Source organism: Nuphar pumila, chromosome 15 (assembly GCF_984573655.1).
Source record: "Nuphar pumila chromosome 15, dmNupPumi1.hap1.1, whole genome shotgun sequence".
Lineage (NCBI taxonomy): Eukaryota > Viridiplantae > Streptophyta > Magnoliopsida > Nymphaeales > Nymphaeaceae > Nuphar > Nuphar pumila.
Genome location: NC_143263.1, coordinates 31,439,296 through 31,464,438, shown reverse-complemented (window position 1 = coordinate 31,464,438; position 25,143 = coordinate 31,439,296). Strand labels below are relative to the sequence as shown.

General features: G+C 36.9%; 1 protein-coding gene across 1 annotated transcript; it reads left to right on the top strand.

Moving 5' to 3' along the window:
- The first annotated feature begins 2,061 nt into the window (after positions 1-2,061).
- Positions 2,062-23,849, top strand: LOC149815015 (uncharacterized). The gene is made up of 6 exons (XM_089988309.1): positions 2,062-2,743; positions 16,958-17,060; positions 17,140-17,205; positions 20,414-20,587; positions 20,801-20,897; positions 23,405-23,849. Exons 1-6 carry the CDS (start codon positions 2,185-2,187, stop codon positions 23,528-23,530), a joined length of 1,125 nt encoding a protein of 374 aa, XP_089844435.1. The 5' UTR covers positions 2,062-2,184; the 3' UTR covers positions 23,531-23,849.
- The last annotated feature ends 1,294 nt before the right edge of the window (positions 23,850-25,143 follow it).

The following is a 25,143-nucleotide window of genomic DNA, read 5'->3' as shown; positions in this document are numbered from 1 at the left end:
CCCCAACTATGAGCATCAAGATGACAAGTTTGTCGTGCAAGCGAAGATGACCCGCTTGTGTTTGAGACTGTACTAGGGTCTCACGAGCAGAGAATGCTCGATGTTGATAGAGCAGAAGACTGTTGTCTAAGTGATCGGTGATGCGTTAAAGGTATGAGACTTGGTGTGTTAAAGGTTGTGGCGACGATGGATGTAATCCAGAACAAGTTGAGTAGGTTGAAAAAAAAAGATTAAACCAAAGATAAGTATAAAGGGAAACTGGTATATCAGTGAAGACTATGTTCTTACCTGCACCAGCATTGTCGAGGTCGACAGTGTTTTTGGGTAGGTGAGAATGTCCAGGGCTGATCTTTCAGAATGGGGCATGTGCAATGCAGAACTCTACTGAGTGGAAAATGCATTAAGTGTAGAAACGCGCGGTATGCGTTCGCTTGATGACGTGCAGTGGTAGCATGACATGTGATAGACATCGATATCGTCGTTAGTGCATCACTGTGTGGCGGCACATACGGGGAGTGTTGTTCGGTTAGGCAGTGACAGCGGATGAGAGGATGTTGCCTTTGGAGATTTGGTTAAGGACTTTTCAGCTTACAAGATGTTTCTCATGCGTAGATGTTGGATGCACGGGGGTGCATGTGGGTTAGGGCTAATTCCCTCAGAAATCACCTTAAGTGATTCCAACCGAGTATGGTGACTCGGGGCTACGTGAGTGAATGCCTAGGTGCATGCGAATGAGTCTGGGTGGTGCTCTTCGCTATGAACTTCAATCATCAACTGATTTTCGAACTGGGGGCCACAAGGTCTTGTTCCTTCAGTGGTGAGGTTTTGCTATGTCGGGTGCATGGAGCTGTAAGACGCTTCATGACGTGCAAGGCTAAGGCAAAGTTTGTGCTTCTTTTGGAAGTGATAACTGGTATGGGATGACTATACACTAAGCGACATAGACGACATGAAATGCGTATTTGAAAATGCGCTTGATCAACTTTCGTTAGGCAGCTGCGTACGAAGTGGTGCCCCGAGCTAATGAAAATGATTCAGCACATGGAAACATGTTGGTATGCGACCTTTGACCGTTAGGCTGTCCAGCTTGAGAACTTAACGCGTCGTGGGTTTGTGAAGCATTCTATGCCCGTGATAGAGCGATAAGTAGGCTTGCGGTGATAAAGAAAGACCATCACGCCGTATTGGCTTATTGAAAAAAGTAAGCCCGTGACATTACTAGTATATTTCAATTTAGAATATAAGATCATCTTGAGTTATATCACTTGTCTAGGATTTACTAATGGGTTTATTTCACTTATTTAATCTCTAGTTGTGCAAGGAAAAGGTCCTACATCAAACCTTAGTGTTCACAAACTGAAGATGCTAATGTGCTGTGAGTCAATAATAAGGGTTTTCCTTGTCGTAAAAAAAAGTTATTCGATCCGACTTCTAATAAAAATCACATATTCTTGTCTCGAATCTGTATTGTAATCCGTGTACATGTAACAACACCAAACCATCCTCACTCGTTGATAATCTCATACACATTTACCACCTTCGTAAAATAGAAATTAAGAGATAAGATAAACCCATGACTGAAGGTTGGAAGATCTACTAGGGTGCAAACAGATTGAATACATACCAAATACGAGTCCAGTTTCAAAATACAAACAGTTGATCAAAATCTAACTTAAACATATCCAATCAAGTAGGGTTTAATCCGGATCCAAAGATACATTTGATAGAACTGAATGCGGCAAAAAAGGTTTAGCTTACATACAAAAAAAGAAAGCAATGGAACCAGATTTTGGTGCGAACCTGGATTAGATCTGACTTAAAAAATTCAAATCCAATCTGAGTCCAAAAATAACATGACTAAACAAATTCAAACCCAATCCAAATACACATTTAAAACTTATTTTAAACATCCAAATTCAAAAATAACATGTCGGATTCGGATATGTTATCCAACTATATCCGATCCGTGCTGCCATTTGCCAACGCCCAAATCCAACAACCGAAATAAAACTGAAGAAAACGTAGCGTGAGGTTACACGCTGCCTCAAACTCTCTCTCTCTCTCTCAACTGCTTTCTTCCTTCTTTCCCACCAGGGCCACCACCACCACCACCACCCCGGCCGCAGTAGCCTTAGACAGAGAAACTAGAGAGAGGGAGTAAAATCTAGAGAGAGAAAGTGGGGGATGAAGTCGTTCGTCATCTACTTGGCGGTGGCGGTGCTGCTCATCTTCCTCATCACCCATGGCCCCAAGAAGCCGTACGATGGGCCGCACCACCACCGCCGCCTGAAGTTGCGCTCCGCCTTCACCTTCTCCAAGGAGAACCGAGACCCCGTTGCCTTTGACCCTCTCATCGCCGAGATCGAGCGCCGCAGGGAGGACAAGCAATGGGAGAGGCAATACTTCCAGGAGCACCACAAGGAGTTCGCCGCCGCCGACGATCCGGCCGCCCCTGGACACCAAGCGCAGCCGGAGTGGGAGGATTTCATGGACGCCGAGGACTACCTTAACGACGAGGACCGCTTCAACGTCACCGCCCGGCTCATCACCCTCTTCCCCCATATCGATTTGAACCCCTCTGATGGCTTCTTGAGCGCCGATGAGTTGACGGAGTGGAACTACCAGCTGGCCCTCAAGGAAGTGATGCACCAGACGGAGAGGGACATGGAGATCCAGGACAAGAACGGTGACGGCTTCGTCTCGTTCCAGGAGTACGATCCGCCGAGCTGGGTTCACCAATCTGGTTAGGTCCATTCTCAGATTTTCTCAGTTTGTTTTCCTTTTTTGCGATTACTTCGATGATTTTCGCTGATAATTAGTGGAAATTGCCAAGTGGGGTTTCCGAATTTTCTGCATTTATGAGCGATCTGTGATTGGTTTTGCACCAGTTTCTTCATTGATGTCTATTTAGTGGCTGGCATGAATCGAAGTCAAGAATTGGTTGTCTAATGTTGGTGTTCTCAGCTTATCATATGATGGTAACTTTCAGAATGGTGCTGGGGCAATGATTTTTCTGAGGTGTTGAAATTTCTGAATTTGTGTGAATGTTTTGGGAATGCACAGAAACTAAATCAGACGTTGCTAGGTGATAAAATGTCGTTATTTGATTTGGTCTATGTGGATTTTTTATTTGACTGGTAATTCATTTAGCCTAAGGAGGGACATAGAGGAATATATTGATCAGAGTTGCCACTCGGGGAAGGGTGAAGTGGGAAGTGAGGGACTTTCAAAATTTTAGGAAGCTAGAAGCGTCAGACTCGAACCAGGAATCGTCTCTGAAGTAAGAAGAGAAGTGAATCGAAAGCGACCTAGGAAGCGAACCGAAAGAGATCTAGGAAGCGAGGGGAAAGTGGAAAAAGGGAAAAAAGAAAGAAAAAAAAAGGAAAAAACAAAAAGAAAAAAGAAGGAAAAGTGAGCTTCTCATTTAGGGGAAGCGAGCTTTCCATTAATGGGGAAGCGTGCTTCCTAATTTTTCTTGGCACGTCCTAGTATGTTCCAAAAGCACCACATTTCGTTTCGCGCTTCTGAAACGTGCTTTGGAGAAGTAGGCTTCCCCATGTCCTATTGACCTTCTGGTAACCCTGATATGTATCTTATTTATTGGGAAAGTATACTACAATGGAGGGTTGTATGCTGGAAAGATTGTTCTCTCTCTCTTATATATAAGGTTTATGGTGGAGACCGACCATGAGTGGGTTCATGACCGAGACACCGTGTACCTATTATTCTATTGCGGAAGGTTTCAAATTGAGATTTTGGAAATACAGTAGGAACTGTCACTACTGGAATTCGACACAGTAGATCACGAATTTTGGAAAAACACAAAATTGAGAAAATGCAGACGACAAAATGCTCTTTCCAACGAACCAAAAATTGAAAATTTTCGATGTTGGGGTGAGAAGATACACAACGATTATCAGACCTAACTGTCAGGCCAGTAAGACAGTCTCTCGGGGAACTGCTTGTTCTGATCGAGTCTGTTTTCAGAGACTGTAAGAATAAAATCTGCCGACGGACACAACACGAAATTTGAAGATACATTCGTTATCTTTCTAACGAATCTGAGAACACAATTTGTTGACACCATCACATAAACACCGAGACTGACTGATAAAATTGAACACATGCGTGGGAATGACAAAGGTCTCTGTTCAGGTCCGTTTTCAGAGATTATAGAAATAGAATCCGCCGACAGACAGAACATGAAAGTTGTTGAAAAATTCGTCAGCTTTCCAATGAATCCAAGCACGCACAAGTCTGATTCAAAACGAGAGAGATATACCCGAAATACTGTAATTGGGTCAAACAGACCAAAATTCTGAAAAATCAAATAGCGAGCATAAACACACCAAATTATGGTCTGATTGTATCTTTAGGTGTTTAAGGTTCAACCTGCATTCAAACACACTTCTAAAGGTGATTTCTATAATGTCAATATCCCTTCCTCCTTAACCCAACTCCGGTTAGATCGAAAAAAAATATAGGCAACACATGAGAGATGATCAACGGCACAAGCTTTTATAAAAAACATAACTTCACAAATTCATAGTTTTTCAAAAGATGTTCAAGTTTTAAACAAGGTTTCAAAACTCACCGAGTCAACTCGGCTGACTTGGCTCGGCTCGGGCCCCCAGCAAGTCAACCCGGCAAGGCAAACTCGGTTTGCCAAGACTCGGGCATGACTCGAGCGAGTGCTGGGCCTTAGATCATACCGAAGAAAAAACTTCTAGTGCATATGAAAATTATCTCACATTTAGTGCATATGAAAATTATCAGATGTGTTTATTATATTTACTAAGAAGCACACAACATTAGAATGAATGAAAAACTTCATTGGAAACATATAAGATTGAAATTCTTTTTTTTTTTTTAGTTTTTTACCCAAAGTTATGCTCTTAAAATCTATCAATTCTATTTATAATTTCAAATTTCATCAGCCTGGTATCTATGTTAAGACAATGTTCTATAGGCTAATTCATATAGATGCAGTAAGGCTTGGCGATTTATTAGGGGCATATTCCTATAATTTCCAATGTCTGGGAAGGCATTTTTTTAGATAGATGCTAAGTGGTTAAGATGATCTAGGTCATATTTTCTGTTGTTTGATGTTTTATCCAAACATATATGATTATCCAAAGATGTGATTTGCATGATATTGTGCTTTTAACAGTTAATTTTTGTGATGCTCTACTATGAGCATGCAAATTTCAGCTACCAATAATGTGGATAATGAATTTGAACATATGTGTGTATGTGCATGTGTGTTTGCATGCCTGCATGCCCGTGGCCAACACTGCATTGAAGATACCAACCATTATGATTAACAATTCCAGATACAAAATGTATCATATAGATCAAAGCATTGATATGGAGAAGTACCTACCCATATTCAGTGGGGTGGATTTGTTTGTATGTGGTACCGACTACCAATCATCCCTAACACATCTTTGTCTGTGTTGCAAATGTTATTTTAAGAAATAGGTTTTGGTGCTAGAGGGACTTCTCGGCATTTGTTATGATCAATTAAACTAGTAATTAAGTCATTCTACAAACCTTTATATGTTTAAATGACAATTTATATATTGTTTTTCTTTTAAAATCAAAAGTTAACAAAACTCGATCTGAGTCACCGAGTTGACCCGCCGAGTCATGAGTCAATAAAGAACGAGTCGAGTCCCGAGTCACTGGGTTTTAAAACCTTGGTTTTAAATATTGCAGACACATAAGAACTCAACAATAATATGATGGATTCAAAAAACAATAACACTCACAACACAAGTTCAACAAAATAAACAAATTTTTCTAGTCAAATTGAAAATGATGAAATTGGTCGATTTAAACACGATGTTCTTCCAGAACAATGGCAACAATGAAAAGGATGCAGCCCACGACTGCCACAAGTTAACATCAACAACACAAGGATTCATGGCAACAACAAGGGTTCACCACGAATTCCTGTAGCGACAATCTCGACCGCCTTGTAGCTCATGCCAAACACTCCCCACGACACTCCCCACAAGTTCCTCAAGAACCCACAATTTCCTTACTCATGACAAAACCGAACTCTCAAGGATTCAATCTCACGTCACCTTCAATGAAAGCATTCCAGTCATTTTCAGAGCTTCAAAAAATTACAAAACAAGAGGCAAAAAACCCTCTGTATTTTTTTCATCATACTTTTATAGAGAAGTCAAAACTAGCATTGCCTCTTATTGGCCATGTGTGAGGCAACCACTCTTGAGGCCAATAAGAAGCCTCAATGCAAAATATGCTCTCTCCTTGCACCACTCAACTGCCCAATAGAAAATCATCCTGCAAAAGAAGAGAGAGCAGTTGGGTGGCACCTCAAGATGGGTCAATGGATGAATGGTGAGGTGGCTAAAGAGGGATTGGCCATATAAGAGACCACCACACCTCACATCCAATGAAACAAGGCAATATGTAATGAACCTTACAATACAATGGATCTAGATCCACATTGGCCCAATAAATGCATCCTCTCAAGGTGGCCAATGTAGATCCAAAGTTTGAATTTTGGATCCTTCCTAAAATCTAACTTGGAAATTGGACCTTTAGCAAAAGAATGGACCTAAGGTCCAGATCTAAAGCCGGATCAAAAAAATAAAAACTACCCATATTCTCCATACACCCTCTAGTACCCAAAGTTAAGCTTAATGGATACCAGAACTATCCAGATCCATAGAATCCAACACTATATATATATATATATATATATATATATATATATATAAACGAGTTATTCTTAAAGACAAAAATGGAACCACATAACAACATTAATTTTATAAGATGGATGAACAAAAAATTCTCAGAAAATTGAAGCATGCAAAATGAGTAAAATGCCCTAAAATCCATTTGGACCCAAACGGGTCGAATTAGGCTTGGATCTTCTTGGGTAAGACTTTTTGGATCGGGTCTTCAGAAGAGGATCACTCTCCTGCTCCTCGCTAATATCTGTATGCTCTGGATGCGTTGCATCATCCCCCTAGGTTCAGAAGGCTTCATCCTCGGAGTTGGGTCCTCCTTGGTACCGCTCCAAATGCTTGACATTGATTACATTTGACGTCTTGAAATGATCTGGTAATTTAACCCTGTAAGCATTATCATTGATAACATTAGTAATTTCACAAGGATCAATACGCCTATGGGCTAATTTACCATGCATATCACTAGGCATTCTTTCTTTTGTCAAAGTAACCCAAACACGATCACCAGTTTTGAAGATTACCTTTCAGCATTTTTTATCATAACCAGTCTTGTACTTACCAATGCTTTCTTGCAGCTTCTGATGTATCTTCTCATGATTATTATGCAAAAAAGAAACATGATCCTGGACAATATTCAAAATAGGACCAACAACAGGAATAAGAGCTAAATTTGCAGGAGAAAAATGATTAGACTCATATAAAATAGCAAAAGGACTAAACTCGGTGGATCTATTAACGAATTTATTATAAGCAAACTCAGCTTGGGCAAGTATGTGATGCCATGACTTAGGTTTATCTCCTACTAAAGCTCTTAAAAGATTACCTAAAGATCTATTCACAACTTCAGTTTATCCATCAGTTTGTCGATGATGAACAATACTAAAATGCAATGAGGTACCTAATTTCTTCCACAATTACCTCAAAAAATGACTTACAAACTTAACATCTCTATCTAAAGTTATGGTTTTAGGAATACCATGTAGCTTATAGACTTCTTTGAAAAATGAATTTGCTATTTGTGAAACTTCCATAGTTTTCCTACATGGTATGAACCTAGTCATTTTTGTGTACCTATCCATCACAACAAAAATAGAATCTAAACCATGTGATGTTTTAGGCAAACCTAGGGCAAAGTCCATAGTTATATCCTGCCAAGGTTTTTTTAGAACGGGTAAGGGTAAATATAATCCCGCATTTGTGACACTACCCTTAGCTATGTGACAAGTATGACATTTTTCTACAAATCTAGTCACATATTTTCTTATGTGTGGCTGTTAAAGAGACAAGTTTCATGATTTTATCTCTACCAAAATGACATTCATTATGCAAATCTGAAATAAGCCTAACTCTAAAAGAATAATCATGTATGCAAAGTAAATTTCCTTTAAACAAAAATTCATCTACTAAAGAAAAATCATTATGATGTGCTTCATTTATTTCACTAACAATTTTAGAAAAGTAACTATCACTAACATACAAATTCTTTAAATCCCCAAACAAACATTTTCATATTAGAAAGCAAAGAACTTTTCATACTTGATGCATTAACTACAACATTATATTTTCCCGCTTTATGCTTTAAAACAAAATTAAACTCTTGCAAATACTCTACCCATTTAGCTCTACACAGATTCAATTTTTGTTGACCATTTATGTATTTCAATGCTTCATGGTCAGTTGCAAAATGAATTCCTTATGAGGTAATGCCTCCAATGCATTAGGGCTCTGACAATAACATAGAAATCTTGATCATAGGTGCTATATTTGAGTTTTTAAGTTTCTCACTAAAGTAGGTAATGGGTTTGCCTTCTTGACTCAAAACCGCACCTATACCAACACCCAAAGCATCACAAGACAACTCAAAGGAAAACTCACAACTTAGTAAAGCTAAATGAGAAGTAAAACATAGTTGAGCTTTCAATAGCTCAAAAGACTTTTGGGCTTCAGGGTTCCACTGAAAAGTTTTTCCCTTTATGCTCGTTCAATAGGGCAGCAATGCTACTAAAATGTGGTATGAACCTTCTATAAAATGATGCTAACCCATGCAAACTCCTAACAATAATAGAGTTTTTGGCACTGGCAAATCTCTAATAGTTTCTACCTTTGAAGGGTTGACAGAAATACCTTTTTTGAACACGACATATCCTAAGAATAAAACTTCAGTAGCCACGAACATGCACTTATATCTTAAATGATACAAATGCTCATGCTCACTCTTGTTATAAATGAGTATGTCATCAAAATAGACTACTAAATTTTTTCCTATGTATGGCCTAAAAATTTGTTTCATGATTCACATAAAAGTAGATCGGGCGTTGGATAACTCGAAGGGCATCATCACAAGCCACTCATATAGACCATCACGAGTCTTGAACACAGTTTTTCACTCATCTCTCGGCCTAACTCTAATATGATAATAACCAGTTGTCAAATCGAGCTTAGAAAATTTTTTGGACTCTGTCAATTGATCTAACATGTCATCTAACCTAGGGATGGGAAACCTATATTTGATAGTGATTTTGTTAATGACATGACTATCGATGCACGTCTGCCAAATACCATTTTTCTTGGACATAATAATGTAGGAACGACACACAGTCTAAATCTTTCTCTAACATGTCCTTTTTTTAATAACTCTTCTACTTGCCTACGGAGTTTCTCATACTCTGTGGGACTCATCCTATAGTGGGGTGCATGTGGCAATAACGCGCCAAGATGCAAATCTATGTGGTGCTGGACATCCCTAAGAGGTGGTAGACCGGGTGGAAACTTTTCAGGAAAGATGTTCTTGAATTCTTCCAACAATGAGACTCTAGGATCTACAAGTGGGGACTTAGGCTCGCTCGAGTGTGAACTCATAGACAATAGGAAATAACAAACCTTGGACTGCTCTAAGACCTCCTTGAACTCATACCTAGCTCTGAATGCACTGGATAACTTAGCCTTAAGGGCTACAGTCTTGGATGGAGTAGGGTTGGGTTTGGGGGTGGTAGATAAAGATGGAGATGCATTGGATGATGAAGATATCCCTAGAAGGTAACAGATTGATCTTCTTTCACTTATTTGTGAACGAGTAGGTATTTGTCTTACCATTATACACCACCGACCTATCAAACTGCCAAGGTCTGCCTAGAATCAAATGACTCACATCCTAAGAAGGACATCACATCAGACCTGGTCAAAGTATGAGTTTTCAATGAAAAACTTAACCAATCAACATAGACATCCACACTCTTTTGAAGCCACAACATCTGACATGGCCTAGGATGGGACTTCATGCTCAACTTCAACTTGGACACAACTTTTACATATATGACATTTTCATTCTCACAACATCTTAAATCGATGATAAACCTACGCACCTTACCATAGATGGTGCACGCAAACTAAAAAATGTGGTTCCTAAGCCACCTTTCACTCGGGTCCTGCCTAGGTGCTTGACAAATCCTCTTGAAAATGAGTACTTCGCCTCTATCAGGTAATAACGAGTTCTCAACCTTAATCTCCTCAACTTCCTTATCCTCCATATCATAACGAGGCTAAGAATTTGGATCAAAATCTGAGTCATCCTCTTTATGTATACCCTCAGTGAATAAAGCTTTACCCCTACATTCTATGGACTTATGATCTGGTTTCTCACAAGTGTAACACTTAATGGGGACACCTAAACTAGGCAGACTAGACTATGATGATCCTTGAATGCCCTGACTCGCATTCCTAGGTTGGGGTACTTGCATTGGGATGTCTATAGGGTGGTACTGACTTACTTGATGGTGCAACCGGTGCACGACTAGTGGTCTTCACGGGTTGACTCGCTCTAGCCAAAGCCTTCCTCTGAAAAGCTTTCTCCCACTTTCTAGCTTTCTGATGAGCTTTAGATAAAGCCCAACATTCTACAAAATTGAGCATATCATGCATCTGATATCTCAAACCACCTATGTACTTTGAAACTAATTGTTCTTCGCTCTTATGAATGTTATTTCTAGCAACGAGGTCATGAAATTCTTCGGTATATTAATCTATCGACTTCACACCTTGCATGAGTTTAATAGGCAAGAATTGGTTTCAAAGTTTCTGCTCCATGTGATCTCAACGCTCGATAGGCGCTCTGGATGCATACGAGTCTGCCTGAGCTGTCTCCACTAAGCGGCGACCTTACCTTTCAACCTAAGAACGACTAATCCTACTTTCTTCTCCTCGTAAACCTCCTTGAACTCAAGGACCTCCCAAACCTCACTTATCTAGTCTAAGAACTCTTCAAGTGTGCTTGATCCCTTAAATTCAGGAATTTCGAACTTACGACCAGATTCTTAATTGGATCTCCTAGGCGGATCCATATTCTTACCTGAATGCGAATGCGAATGCATATGGGGATCAAACTCGCTATCGGAGTCGTACTGACTCGTATCATGAGACCCTTGGGATCTGTGAGCACTGTGCTCGGATCAACACTCTCTCTCTAATAAAATCATTTATTCTTCAAGTCAACTCTTCGACTTGTCGCCGCGTCGCGATTTTAGCATCTAAGATCGCGCACTTCATTTTTGATGTTATAGTCGCCTCAACCATGACCTCCCATTCGCCTATCCATGGAGAATGCACCCAAGGACACACTAGAATTAGACAAGACCCAAAAAGGCTATGATACCAACAATGGTGGAGACCGACCACTGTTGGTTCGCGACCAAGACACCGTACCTACTATTCTATTGTGGATGCATTCAAATTTAGATTTTGGAAATACGTCAGGGACTATCACTATTGGAATTTGATACAGTAGATCATGAATTTTGGGAAAACACAGAACTGAGGAAATGCAGACGATGAAAGGATCTTTTCAACGCACCAAAAATCAGAATTTTCGATGTCAGGGTGTAGAGATACACAACGATTATCAGACCTAACTGTCGGGCCAGTAAGATAGTCTCTTGGGAAACTATCTGTTCCCTTCAGGTCCATTTTCAGAGACGGTAAGAATAGAATCTGCCAATGGACAAAACACAAAATTTGAAGATATATTCATTATCTTTCTAACAAATTTGAGAACGCACGAGATGTTGCACAAACATCGAGACTGACTGATAAACTAGAACACAAGCATGGGAATGTCAGATCTCTCTGTTCTGGTCCGTTTTCAGAGACTATAGGAATAGAATATGCCAACGAACAGAACACAAAAGTTATTGAAAAATTCATTAGCTTTTCAATGAATCTGAACACGCACAGATCCGATTCAAAACGAGAGAGATATACCCAAAATACTATGAGTGGGTCAAACAGACCAGAATTCCGAAAAATCAAATAGCGAGCACAAACACATCAAATTATGGTCTGATTTTATCTTTAGGTGTTTAAAGTTCAACCTGCATTCAAACACACTTTCAAAGGTGACTTCTACAATGTCAATATCCTTTCCTTCTTAACCCAACTCCTGTTAGATAAAAAAATATAGGCAAAACACGAGAGATGATCAATCACATAAGCTTTTATAAAAAATAAAAAATTATCACTTCACAAATTCAGATTCTTTCAAAAGATGTTAGTTTCAAATATTGCAGACACATAAAAACTCAACAATAATATGATGAATTCAAGAAACAATAACACTCACAACACAAGTTTAGCAAAATAAACAAGTTTTTCTAGTCAAATAAAAATTGATGAAGATTGGTCGATTCAAGCACAACGTTCTTCCGGGACAATGGCAGCAATGAAAAAGATGCAGTCCACAACTACCACAAGTTAACATCAACAACACAAGGGTTCACAACATAAAGGGTTCACCACGAATTCCTGTAGCAGCAATCTCCACCACCTTGCCGCTCACGCCAAACACTCCCCAAGAGTTCCTCAAGAACCCATGATTTCCTCACTCATGACAAAACCGAACTCTCAAGGATTCAAGCTCACGTCACCTTTAATGGAGGCATTCCAATCATTTTCAGAGCTTCAAAAAATTACAAAACAAGAGGCAAACAATCCTCTGCATTTTTTCCAGAGAAGTCATAACTAGCATTGCCTCTCATTGGCCATGTGGGAGGCAGCCACTCTTGAAGCCAATGAGAGGCCTCAATATAAAATATGCACTCTCCTTGCACCACTCAACTGTCCAATAGAAAATCGTCCTTCCAAAGAAGAGAGGGCAGTTGGCGGCACCTCAAGATGGGCCAATGGATGAATGGTGAGGTGACTAAAGAGGGATTGGCCACATAAGAGGTCACCTCACCTTACAACCAATGAAACAAGGCGACATGTAATGAACCTTACAACACAATGGATCCAGATCTACATTGGCCCAATAAATGCATCCTCTCAAGGTGGCCAATATAGATCCAAAGTTTGAATTTTGGATCCCTCTCAAGATCCAACTTGGAAATTAGACCTTTTGCAAAAGAATGGACCCAAGGTCCAGATCTAATGCTGGATAAAAAAAATAAAAACTACCCATATTCCCCATACACCCTCTATTACCCAAAGTTAAGCTTAACGGATACCAGAACTATTCAGATCCTTAGAATTCGACACCTAAAACAATAAAACAATATAAACAGGTGATTCCAAAAGACAAAAATGGAACCACATAACAACATTAATTTTTCAAGATAGATGAACAAAAAAATCTCAGAAAATTGAAGCATGCAAAATAACCAAAGTGCCCCTAAGATTCATTTAGACCTAAATAGGTCAAATTAGGCTTGGATCTTCTGGGGTAAGTCTTCCCGGATCAGAGTCTTCAGAAGCGGATCACTCTCCTTCTCGTTGCTAATATTCGTATGCTCTGGATGTGCTGTATCAGTTTATTTTATATTAAACTAGTTGTATTTAACATTAAATTGATTCAACCTTATTAAAATGACTAAAATACCCTTAAAAGAATGACATTTTTTAAAATGCATGGTTACTTTTTAAGGTCAAAACGGTAACTTTGATAGATTCATCAAGTTAATTTTTTGGAAAAGGTGTTTACCTTTTCATTTTTATGCCTAAAAAAGTAACCTTGCATTTTAAAAAATGTCATTCTTTTAAGATACTTTAGTAATTTTAATATGGTTGAATGTAGCTAATGTTAAACACTATATATATATGTATGTATTGCCAATTTTTTGAAAAGCGTTGTGCGTAGTGCTCGGATGTGCTGCATCAGTTTATTTTACATTAAACTAGTTGTATTTAACATTAAATTGATTCAACCTTATTAAAATGGTTAAAATACCCTTAAGAGAATGACATTTTTGAAAATGCATGCTTACTTTTTAATGTCAAAACGGTAACTTTGATAGATTCATCAGGTTAATTTTTTGGAAAAAGTGTTTACCTTTTCATTTTTATGCCTAAAAATGTAACCATGCATTTTAAAAAATGTCATTCTTTTAAGGTACTTTAGTAATTTTAATACAGTTGAATGTAGCTAATGTTAAACACTAGTTTAATATATATATATATATATATATATATATATATATATATATATATTGCCAATTTTGTGAAAAGCGTTGAGGCATAGCGTAGTGCTCCACCAAAAATTAAAGCGAGGCGTAAAGTGTAAGCTTCAATTTTTATAACTTTAAAAAACATTTAAAAATATCTACAAATGCAAACAAATCAAATAAATGCTTTATTAATGAAGCAACAACCAATAAGAACTAGAAAATCTCAAATAAATATCGAAAAATATGAGATTAAGATGTAAAAGTAACATTAATGCAACAACTTGATCTAGCTAAGTATCTGAGAAATAAAATATAAGCATTTAATAAAAAAATAAGTAATAAAATCACTAACAATCAAATTTCTCAACATCATGCCATCATCAGAAAATGCGTATTAGCATTAACAACCAAATGTTAGTGTATTTGTTCAAAACTCTCCAAAATGGGAATATTACAAGTAAGGAGGTGTAGATAAAAAAAATAAATTAAAAATAAAAAAATTTAGATCTCACAGAGAAAGTAGATGCTGAAACACTATATATAATATACTGAAATAAAAATTATATTGCAGAATATACATAATTACATATTTATATATATATATATATAACTGTATATACATGTATAAATATTTATTCAATTACAGAAGCACAGTAACGCACAAACATGCTTTCCGGCTTTTATAGAAAAATTGACAGAAACAAATAAAATTCAGAATGTAATAACTATGAATATATCAACAAAATTAACATGCTTTCAAGCTTTTATAGAAAAAATTAATCAACAAAATTAACTATGCATGCTTTTGGGATTTTATAGAAAAATTCATAGAAACAAATAAAATTCAGAAAGTAATAAATATGCACATATCAACAAAATTAATCAACAAAATTAACATGCTTTTGGGTTTTGTAGAAAAATTCATAGAAACAAATAAAATTCAGAATCTAATAACTATGCATATATCAACAAAATTAACATGCTTTCGAGCTTTTATAGAAAAAATTATTCAACAAAATTAACTATGCATGCTTTCACAAAAAAACAAAAATCCAACTAATAAAATTCGAAAAAAATAAAAACATACAAATAACAATCAAAAGAAGAGGGAGGAGGTGAACGGAAGGGAGGAAGAATAGGGGAGAAGAAGAAGTGAGAAAAACAGGGGAGAAGAGGCGGGAGAAGAAGGAGAAGGGAAAATACAGAGGAGGAGAAAGAAGAAAGGAGAGGAAGAAGAGGGAGGAGGCGAGCAGAAGGGAGGAAGAACAGGGGAGAAGAAGAAGAAGAACATGGGAGAAGAGGAAGAAACAGTGGGGGAGAAGAGATGAGATGCAGGAGAGAGGGAGAGTCAAGCGACGAGGGAGATGCAAAGAGAGAGGGTGAGCCAAGAGAGAGGGTGAGCCAAGAGAGAGAGAGAGAGAGAGAGAGAGAGGCCCTCCCCCAAAATCTTGGTCAAATGGGTTCTTTGACCCCATTTGACTTGGATTGATTGAGGCGTGCCTCGCCCTAAGGTGTACGCCTCATAACATTGTATATTGGCAAAGTTTAGTGGCCCATCCATATGGCTGGGCCCTAGATAAGTCATGTTTATATTAAAATTTTTATGAGAAAGAAAATTAATAAAAATGTTAAGTAACACATACAAATATACATTAATTTCAACATTAATTCTCCAAGGTGAGGTGAGGTGAGTTTTTAAAAATCACAAGTATACGATGTAAGTAACACTTTATTTTTTAATACACATGCCCAAACAAATTTATAATTACATTACTAAAACACATATTAGAAATGTCATTTAAAAAAGTTATAAAGAATCAAATTGTTGATGTGGACTACCCTGTTTCTGCTTTTATATGATTTATGATATGACATGTGTGTGCGTGCACACATAGTTTCAAATCTCATTATTGGGATTTTCTTAGAAAAGTAAAATCTCAAGGTAAATAAAAAAATTTATTTCCCCCAGAAAATCTTGAAAAATATTGGTAGATTTAAATTTTAAAATATAAAAATATAAGAAATTCATGCAAATTTTTTTTATAAATATTGCACTAATAATGTGATGTGTTGCATTAAAACTCAATATTTTCAAAATATCTGTGATTTTGAAAGTATCATGTTTTTTTTTGGGATTATATCAGTTTTTAAATTCTCGCGAGACTCAATCAGGAGATTTTCAAAAAAATAGCTGATATTTGTGACTGTGTGTGTGTGCCCGTGTAGTTTAGTGTAATCTGGGTTTTGGTAGATTCATCTCTAATCCGGGTGTTTTTTTTTTTTTAATTTGGTTCAAAACCCATGTACATCACCTGTGTTTGTGCTGGATCAAGGTTAGACTGTGTACTTATATCCAACAAACACACTTGTGCAGGATTTAGTTTGATGCAACACATCTTGTGTGGAAAAAAATGAGAGTTTATCTAATATATGAACACTATTGGGAATAGCTTCATCCCTGCTTTTGACCATTTATTATTAATGACTTTTGGCTTTTATTTTTTTGATGCTTGCATGCCCTATTCAACAGTTAACAATTTTGTTATTCTTATTTTCGTCCTTCATTTCTCATGTTGTGAAGTTATAGTATAAGGTCTACCACACTAAGACATTTCTGCATGCATTTTGATTGTTATATGTTCTTTCATGTGGATGATTTTATTTTTTATTTTTTAACATATTGTTCTTTAGTAGTAATGATGATGCATCATCTGCAATTTCAAAACCATGGGCAGTAATTCTATGCAGTTTAGATTTCTTGAAACATTTCATCTAGCTGGTTGATCTGCTTTTCTTTATCAGATAATGATTCACATGCTTCTGAGCTGGGGTGGTGGAGAGAAGAGCACTTTAATGCTTCAGATGAAGATGGAGATGGTCGTTTAAATAAGACAGAATTTAACAAGTGTGTATTTTCATTTAAATTCTGGTTGCCTTTTCTATGTACCTGTGTTCACTAATCTATTTTTCTTATCTTCTTTTAGTTTCTTGCATCCGTCTGACAGTGATAATAAAAAGCTCCACATGTGGTTGTGCAAAGAGGAAGTAAGGTATCAAAATTTACTTAAAAGAAAATTTTCCATTTGAGAATCTTTTTCCATCATGTTTGGCTTCTATAAAATTATTTTACACCCTGAATCTCTTCCCTGCTTTTTTTTTCTCCATTTTTGGTCTAATTACATCTCCTTGGGGTTTGAGCAGAGAGGGGTGCTTCACGTAGTTTCATGAAACTGAATTATGCATTATTTAAAAAAACAATGCACTTGAAACTAAAACTGAAACAAAGGAGAGAAAAGTTTTGATGATTATAGATGGGCTTTAAATAACAAAATGTAAATAGAGCTTCATGATGATATGCATAAGAGAGCTGTGAAGAGCATGACTAGCAAACAAGCATAGCCATTGCAAGACCTAGCATGTTAAGTTGAAAAAAAAAAAAGAAACTGAGAGAACAAATCCCTGATGGTAATGGTCTTTAAGTAATGAACTATGTGGTGGATTCATGATATGCACAATGAACTGTGATGCCCATTGCTACAATTGATTGTATCGACAATTTACTTGGAATCTCATGATGCAAGTCGTTTTGACTCCATTTAACCTTGTAGATGTGTTCAACATGGTTGATTTAGTTGGAATTGGCTCTTGGATCATGTTTTTTTTTATGAAAAAACAGGTTTTTTTAGTCACAAAAATCAATGCACCTGTACACATGTTAGATTCCAGTGATCCAAAAGCCGATTTCTTCTAAAAAGGACACTATATCATATTGATGGGGTCAACTTGACCAGAAAAAAAAGAAAAAAATTGGAGTTTGCTAAGTTGTCTGTATATATATACAAATGATTGTAGCAAACATTAATCCCTATATATATGGGCTAATGTTAACTTTTTTATGCCAACAACTCTCTATTCTCTTCCATTTTGTATATATACAAACTCTTGTCCCATTTGTTAAGTATGCTTTTTGCATACTGTTATGAATAAGAAGTTCTTATTTTTTTATATGTGTTTAAGTGCACATTTGATCTCTTTATTCCCTTTGTGATTGTGCCTTAGTGCACGGTTTGTGTGAGAGCCTTTGAAGTTACTTTTCAAAGCTCTTTTGTCTCTTCATCAGCTCATTTTAGAGCTGATTTTATGTGTATATATATATATATATATATATATATATATATATATATATATATATATATAATCACTGTCACCAACATCACAGATATATTGGAAATATCGTGATATTATCGGCTATTTCAAGGTAGCCGATAATATCGAGAATATATCGTGATATTTTCAAAATATCTTCAAAGACAAAATATCTCGATGTTTTTTAGATTTTTTTTTTTTTTAAATTTTAAATTTGCATTTCCTATTTTTTTGTTTCTTTTATATTTTAAAACCTTTAAAACATGTTTCTTTATATTTTTGAAAGAAAAATAATACAAAACTTATTATTTTTTTAGTTTTTTTGTTATTTATATTTTTTTCAAAATTTTAAACTCCCGAGATTTATCAACTTTTAAAAATCTCTCCAAGAAATACCTTCGCCTAGAAATTACCTTTAACGATACAGGTGACTATGACATATATATATATTTATATATATATACACAAAGAGAGAGAGAGAGAGAGAGAGAGAGAGAGAGAGAGAGAGAGAGAGAGAGAGAGAGAGAGAGAGAGAGAGAGAGAGAGAGAGAGAGAGAGATGTCTTAACCCGTCCTAAACACTTTCAAAAAACATAGTTTCATGTGTTTTTTGCTTGATCCTAACCTATATATGCATTGATGATATTTTATTCGCTAAACACCATGCATTGGATCTAATTGATTGGATGAGAAACCTTGATTTCTATTTTACCAAACTTTTGGTGCAATATGAGCCATAAATTTTTTACCGCTTTGCATCTAAACATGAAAAATACTTAATCTAATACATGTTTCATACTAAGCTATAGAGAGTACATCTATGAGTTTGAATTAATTAAACACCTGAAACTTTGTCCTTTAAAGCTGTTTAGGATGGTCTAGGAGCTACTCATCTCTCTCTCTCTCTCTATATATATATATATATAGGGAAACTAAAATATGTTTACCAGGAAAACATGTTTGCTGGTATGAACTAGGCATTTCCGACATTTTTTTGCAAATCTAACCCAGCAGCCCTGCAGATGCATTCGGTGTGGTCCATTTGCTAGGAATTGACTGTTGGATCATGCATTTTTTATCAAGAAATGTGATTTTTTATACTTGAATATTTATGAAAATTCTGAGCCATTGATTTTCAAGCCTTAAAAGATCCTTCTTATACATCATAATCGAATGATCCAAGAGTCTTTCTATAAAACCAAGCATCTAGATCACATCCTACCGGTGAAATTTTAGAAAAAAATAAAGAAACATATGAAAATCTCGGTTCATACCAGCAAACATGTTTTGCTGGTAAACATATTCAAGTTTCCCTATATATATAGTCTAGCCAAGTAGGGAGTTGCTGGGGCATGGGTATTTTGTATTGTGCTTAAACAGTAGACTTGAGCTTGGCTTGCAGAGCTTGTTTTCCTGGGTTTGCATGATGGTTTCATAAACCGATGTCAAGTAGCTTGGAAGTTGATCTGCTTGCTTATGGCTGATAAAATTCTCATGAATGCCACCACCAGACTTTCTGCTATTTGCACTTGCATGCGGCATCAGTAGCCAAACAAGTAGGTTATTAGTATTGTTTTGATGTTCTCAACATGCCAAAAAAGTTGATGTTCCCTTGTTTGGGCTTGTCATTCTGGCTCACTGTCAGCTAATCTTGGGGTTAATCTCATCATGAACGCGAGCACAATTGCTTGTGCTCGGCTTGCCATGAGCTTGAATTGTCCTAAGCTGGCTTGTTAAATTAAAAGTTACTATTTTTAGGAGGGACATAACAAAAACTTGAACACCCAACTTAACGTGGAGGTCCACACTAAGAACCAAGATTGCCACAGTATTGTATTGTGTAAATTTGATGAGTCCAACCTAGCCTAACTGCAGATGAGTGTTGTTTATTCAGGCTTGGCTTGTTAAACATAATGAGCTTATACATTAAGTTCATGTTTGGCTTGAAAAACCTATTTTAAAAGCACGAATGAGCTCAAAGCTCAGCAAACAAAGCTGAGTTGTGAGCATCTTGGCTATTTGGAGGCCTTGCAGTCCCTATTTCAAAATTAACAGTATATTGCTTGGAATAAGTTTGCTAACTGCATTGGCTTTTTTTTTTTTTAAATGTCAGGGAAAGAGATTCCAATAAGGATGGGAAGATTGACTTTCAAGAATTTTTCCATGGTTTGTTTGACTTGATACGAAACTATGATGATCCAGATCCTAATGCTACACATGTCTTTGATACCTCAAGGGAGATACCAGCAAAGAAATTATTCGGAGAGATTGACCGAGATAATGATGGGTGTGTACCTATTTTTGCTGCTTTTGTAGAAACTTGATGTCATTTTTTCTCCAATACTAGAAGCATCCTTTTACTGTTCATCATCTTTCATCTTCTTGTGTGTTTGAATGTGTGCATGTATGTGTGCGCACATGTGTGCTTACATGTATGCGTGTCTGTGTGTGTGATTACCTTTTCATATTTAAGAATCTGAAACTTTTGCTTCTCAATCAGGTACTTGTCAGCAGCTGAATTACTGCCTGTCATTAATAAACTTCATCCAGGGGAACGTTTCTATGCAAGTCAGCAGGCAGACTACACAGTAATGCAGGTTATACTTTTGGTACTCTGAGATAAAGATTCCTTGTTAGAATGTCATGGTTTGCATAATTTTCCACTAATGGTAGCAAATAATGTTGGTATTTTATCTGGTTCGTCAGTCCATATCAGTGCTTCCTTCTGGGATTTTGTTAATAATTATGTTTTGTGCCTCTTATTTTTCTTTCTTCGAAACCAGTCCATAGTTATGTAGGGCATCTGGCTATCTGCTTGGTTAACTTAATGATGAATTATCCACTGATCTTCTGTTAGATGATGTCATCCTAAGCGCATGAAGTCATAATAGTTCATTGTATGGAATGGTCCCTGAATAGCAGTAGATCCCAGTTCATTGGTAGCTATATTTTTTTTTGAACTTATAACCCAAAGAAACTGCACCTGGCACGAAGACCTGGTTGTGCTGGCTCAGCCTGCCATACCTATGGTTGTTGTGCTGGCAGCGTAAAATCCCGAGGCTAGGACTCCTGCCCCTGGGTCCTATGCTACACGTTAGCTTGCGCAGAGGGGTGACACCCATGAGAATCGAGCCTTGACTGACCGTCTAGCAGCCAAGGCCCCACCCCATTACGCCAAGCCCCCTCGGGGCCATTGGTAGCTATATTGCTTATGAAATCCAAAATTACAAATATTTTTCTTTAACAATTGAATCTACATGACAGATTAACCATTCAATGTAAAAAAATTTCTTGGACAGTGTGGGTCTCAGGCCTAAGCCTGTTTATTTCTTTTTAACTGATCTTGACTGAAAATGTCATGGAAAAAATTCAGATGCTAAAACTGACATACCTGCATATGCAATGGAATCTTTTGATGATTATCAAACCTTGCTTTCACCTCTTGATGATCTCAGGTCATTTGAATTATTTCAGCTCACAGCCTCACAGCACTTTTTTCAGAGAGCATGCTTGATCATGGTTTACCGTTGTAGCTATCATTGTTCAGTTGAATGCATTTTGAAACTTTTATCATATACAATCTCTCACTTTTGAAGTACTCTTTTTATAGGTTTCTTCTCCTATTATAAGGAAAATGACCCTTAAATTATATTCATCTTCTGTTGAAATCTCAATCTACCAACTGATTTTTCAAGATGTTTAAAGTGCGTTGGAAGGGAAGGATACTCAAAATGTACATGGCCTTAATACATTGCTATTCTGCAAGCCACCTGGTTGGTTATTTGAATTAGAGATGGACATTGCATAGGAACAATTAATCACAAGATTGGGACGTTGCTATGGTTTTGAATTGCAAGTATTTACTGATTCACAAACTAGATAGCATGTGTTTTTATGCCTAGGATAGCAAAACCGATATAACAATGACACTGGTGATGATGATGATTTGTCAAGGCATTAAGAAAAACAAAATTTCACCCTTATGTTGGAAATAATTAGATTTCTTTGATATGAAATCTTACGTCCAGAAAGAAGCCTCCTTGTGCATCATTATACAAGATATATTGAGTGGATAATAGCCTTGTCTGGCTGGTTTCTAAATGATAGGAGGTTCTTTCTAGGGAAAGGAATAATCTTAGACAACTGCATTGATAGCGTTTTGCTAGTCATATTGGGTTGGCTAATCTTGATTGACTGATGGCATTTGCTGACTGTAGTGTAGGGGTTGATTCTTAGTTAGACATGAACTTTTATTTTTGTGGCTTTTTGCTTTTATGTTTTGTGTTTGAACTACTAGTGAAATTTTTCCTTCATTGATCGAGTTAAAAGCTCAGAGAATCAGAGATGCTTTTATCTATTTTCAACTAAATATTATTATTTCTTGAGGCTAGAATGATAGAGCAAGTTCTTCAGTAAATTATTATACATCCATGTCATGGTGATCAGAATCTGTTATATGACAGCATTTTGCGTTAATCTTAATTTTGTTTCCCAACAAGCATAATAAATGGTTTCATTTTCAGAAAGAAAGTAATGAGTCGATTCTGTATGAAAATTAAACAGTAAATTAAATTAGGAATAAAGTATGTATGAACTCTTTCTGTGGATTTTGGTAACTCGAGCAGTCTACTGGGTGGAGGTGTGTTTATATCATTGATATATCACAATTTATGTTCCAAGCTGGGAGTTGCGTTAGCTGTTAGGGGAGTTATACCAGGCCTTAGGCATTCAAGAGAGAAGGTATTCAGAAAATGGAGGATTCACAGACATGTCCTCTATGGAAGATTGGAAGTGACTTCTGGATAATATTCTTTTACAAAACCAAGGGGCCAATTTCCTACCAGGTGACCCAAAGTCCTGCACAGTATTCTCCTCCGACATGAGAAAATTGTAGAATTTTTATTTAAGTCCCTCTGGCTGCCTTTCTCCTGAACAATGCTTAATCTACCAGTAGCATTCTGCAGGAAAATAAAATCAACCTACTTGTTATATCTATTTGATAAGCTATTTTTTATTAAGCAACATACATGAGTCTGTGCATTTATGTCAGGAGTATGTTGTTTATTTTCCTTTTACTTAATTGATTTATATTTAATAATTGCAGGCAGACAAAAATAAGGATGGACGACTAGATTTGCATGAGATGATTGAAAACCCATATGTTTTTTATAATGCTGTCTTTGGTGATGATGAAGAAGATGGATATGATAATCATGATGAATTCCGTTGAACACCTATTGAAGTGGGTTTCTACACCATTCATTCAAGTTATTTCACAAATCCAGTTCTACCTTGTGATCTTGTTGATGGATATCATCATGTTTGATCAGTGACCCCATGGAAGCCGTACATAAAGAGATGATTCAAGAATTGGATTTATTTTTTTCGTTAGGAAGTTTTTGTAGTTTTGGAGTATTTATGACACAGTGGACTAGTCCAAGATCCGGGTTGGTAGAATCCCTTGATTGTAAGCTTATCTATTTTCCTGTTTTTCAAACAAATATTGCTAAATGGCTAGATTGCTAATGTTGTTCTTTGATAGAAACTAATCATGGTTTTACCAAAGGGGGCTCTGCTTGTCTGGTAGGAGCAGCTAGTGCACGTCACCTTGTGTTGGGACGTCGCAAGTTTGAATCCTAATGGTATCGTTGTATTACTGGTAGGGGTCTGCCTAACCCCAGCTTGCCTTTAAAAAAAAAGAAGCTAATCATGGTTTGGCCTCTCCTATTCTTTGTGCAGTTTTGGTACATTTGATTTATAGATGGAGGAGGAACTCTTGCATGTAGCTATGTAGCTTAACAGCAAAGGACATGCTCTAACTGTTCACACTTAGATTGTAATTTATTCTATGAACTTGTTAATGATCACATCACCAGTCATTTGGATCACGTATTATAAACTTTACCAATATTTTTTTCTCCATATCATTCCAAGAAAGTTTTAGCATTCTTTTACATCTAACACAATGTTCATTCTCCCTGATTTTCCTTTCTTTATATATAATTATGCACTGTGGTAACTGCTCTGTAACATTACGGGTCTGCTTACATGGTTAGAGTGATGCATGATTGTTCGTTCTTTCATGGACATCTCCCAATCAATTCCGTGTCTGCACACCATGTTAAAGCCTTGGAAACAACTTGGTAGTGGCCGAGGAAGCGATCATAAGGTTTTAGTGTCCAAGCAGGGGGGCTAGTCCTAGGTTTTGAACCCACCTAGAATGGTCCAACACCTTGGACAAGTTTCCTCATCATGAAAAAAATCTGTTTTCCAAAATTGGTCGAGTTTTTCCTTCCACTTTCCCCCCCTCTGAATCCTCCAAAAAGAAAAAGAATCATTTATGCGAGAAATGTGGTCACTCTTTGTTACCACTGAATATCCAGCCCTCTTCTGTTATGGAATCAAAACGGGTTATTTGTTTTCTAAGTCATTTTCATCAAATACACCTATCTGCATGACTGGATCTTGTGGAATGGAACTGTCTTTAACCAAGGGGTCTGGTGTTTCAATCCCCAAGCTTCACTATCGTGTGTTTGTATTTGGGAAATTTATTGGGACTGATGCAATTCCGCTAAACCTTTCTGCCATTTTCCAGCCACAAAAGGGGAATTTTAGTGGAAGTGAATTTCAACTCCGCTGAATTCTGTGAATCCAAACACGGTATCAGAAATTGAAAGAAAGTTCAGTTCTTCTGTATCACTGACAGGTTTATTATGTCCATCATTTGGAGATGTTCATTAACCATAAATATCCCTCGACTATCAAATGCCGGCATGAATGGGAAGAATCATTTGATAGCCATGTATGTGAGTGAGGGCATCCCCTTGTTGCATCAAGTTAGCT

What these genes read in the sequence shown, in the direction of transcription:
- LOC149815015 (XM_089988309.1), top strand. Translation starts at nt 2,185, where the DNA reads ATGAAGTCGTTCGTCATCTACTTGGCGGTGGCGGTGCTGCTCATCTTC. An exon ending in GAGCTGGGTTCACCAATCTG is followed by an intron (nt 2,744 to 16,957) that starts GTTAGGTCCATT and finishes TTTCTTTATCAG; the next exon opens with ATAATGATTCACATGCTTCT. An exon ending in TTGTGCAAAGAGGAAGTAAG is followed by an intron (nt 17,206 to 20,413) that starts GTATCAAAATTT and finishes TTTAAATGTCAG; the next exon opens with GGAAAGAGATTCCAATAAGG.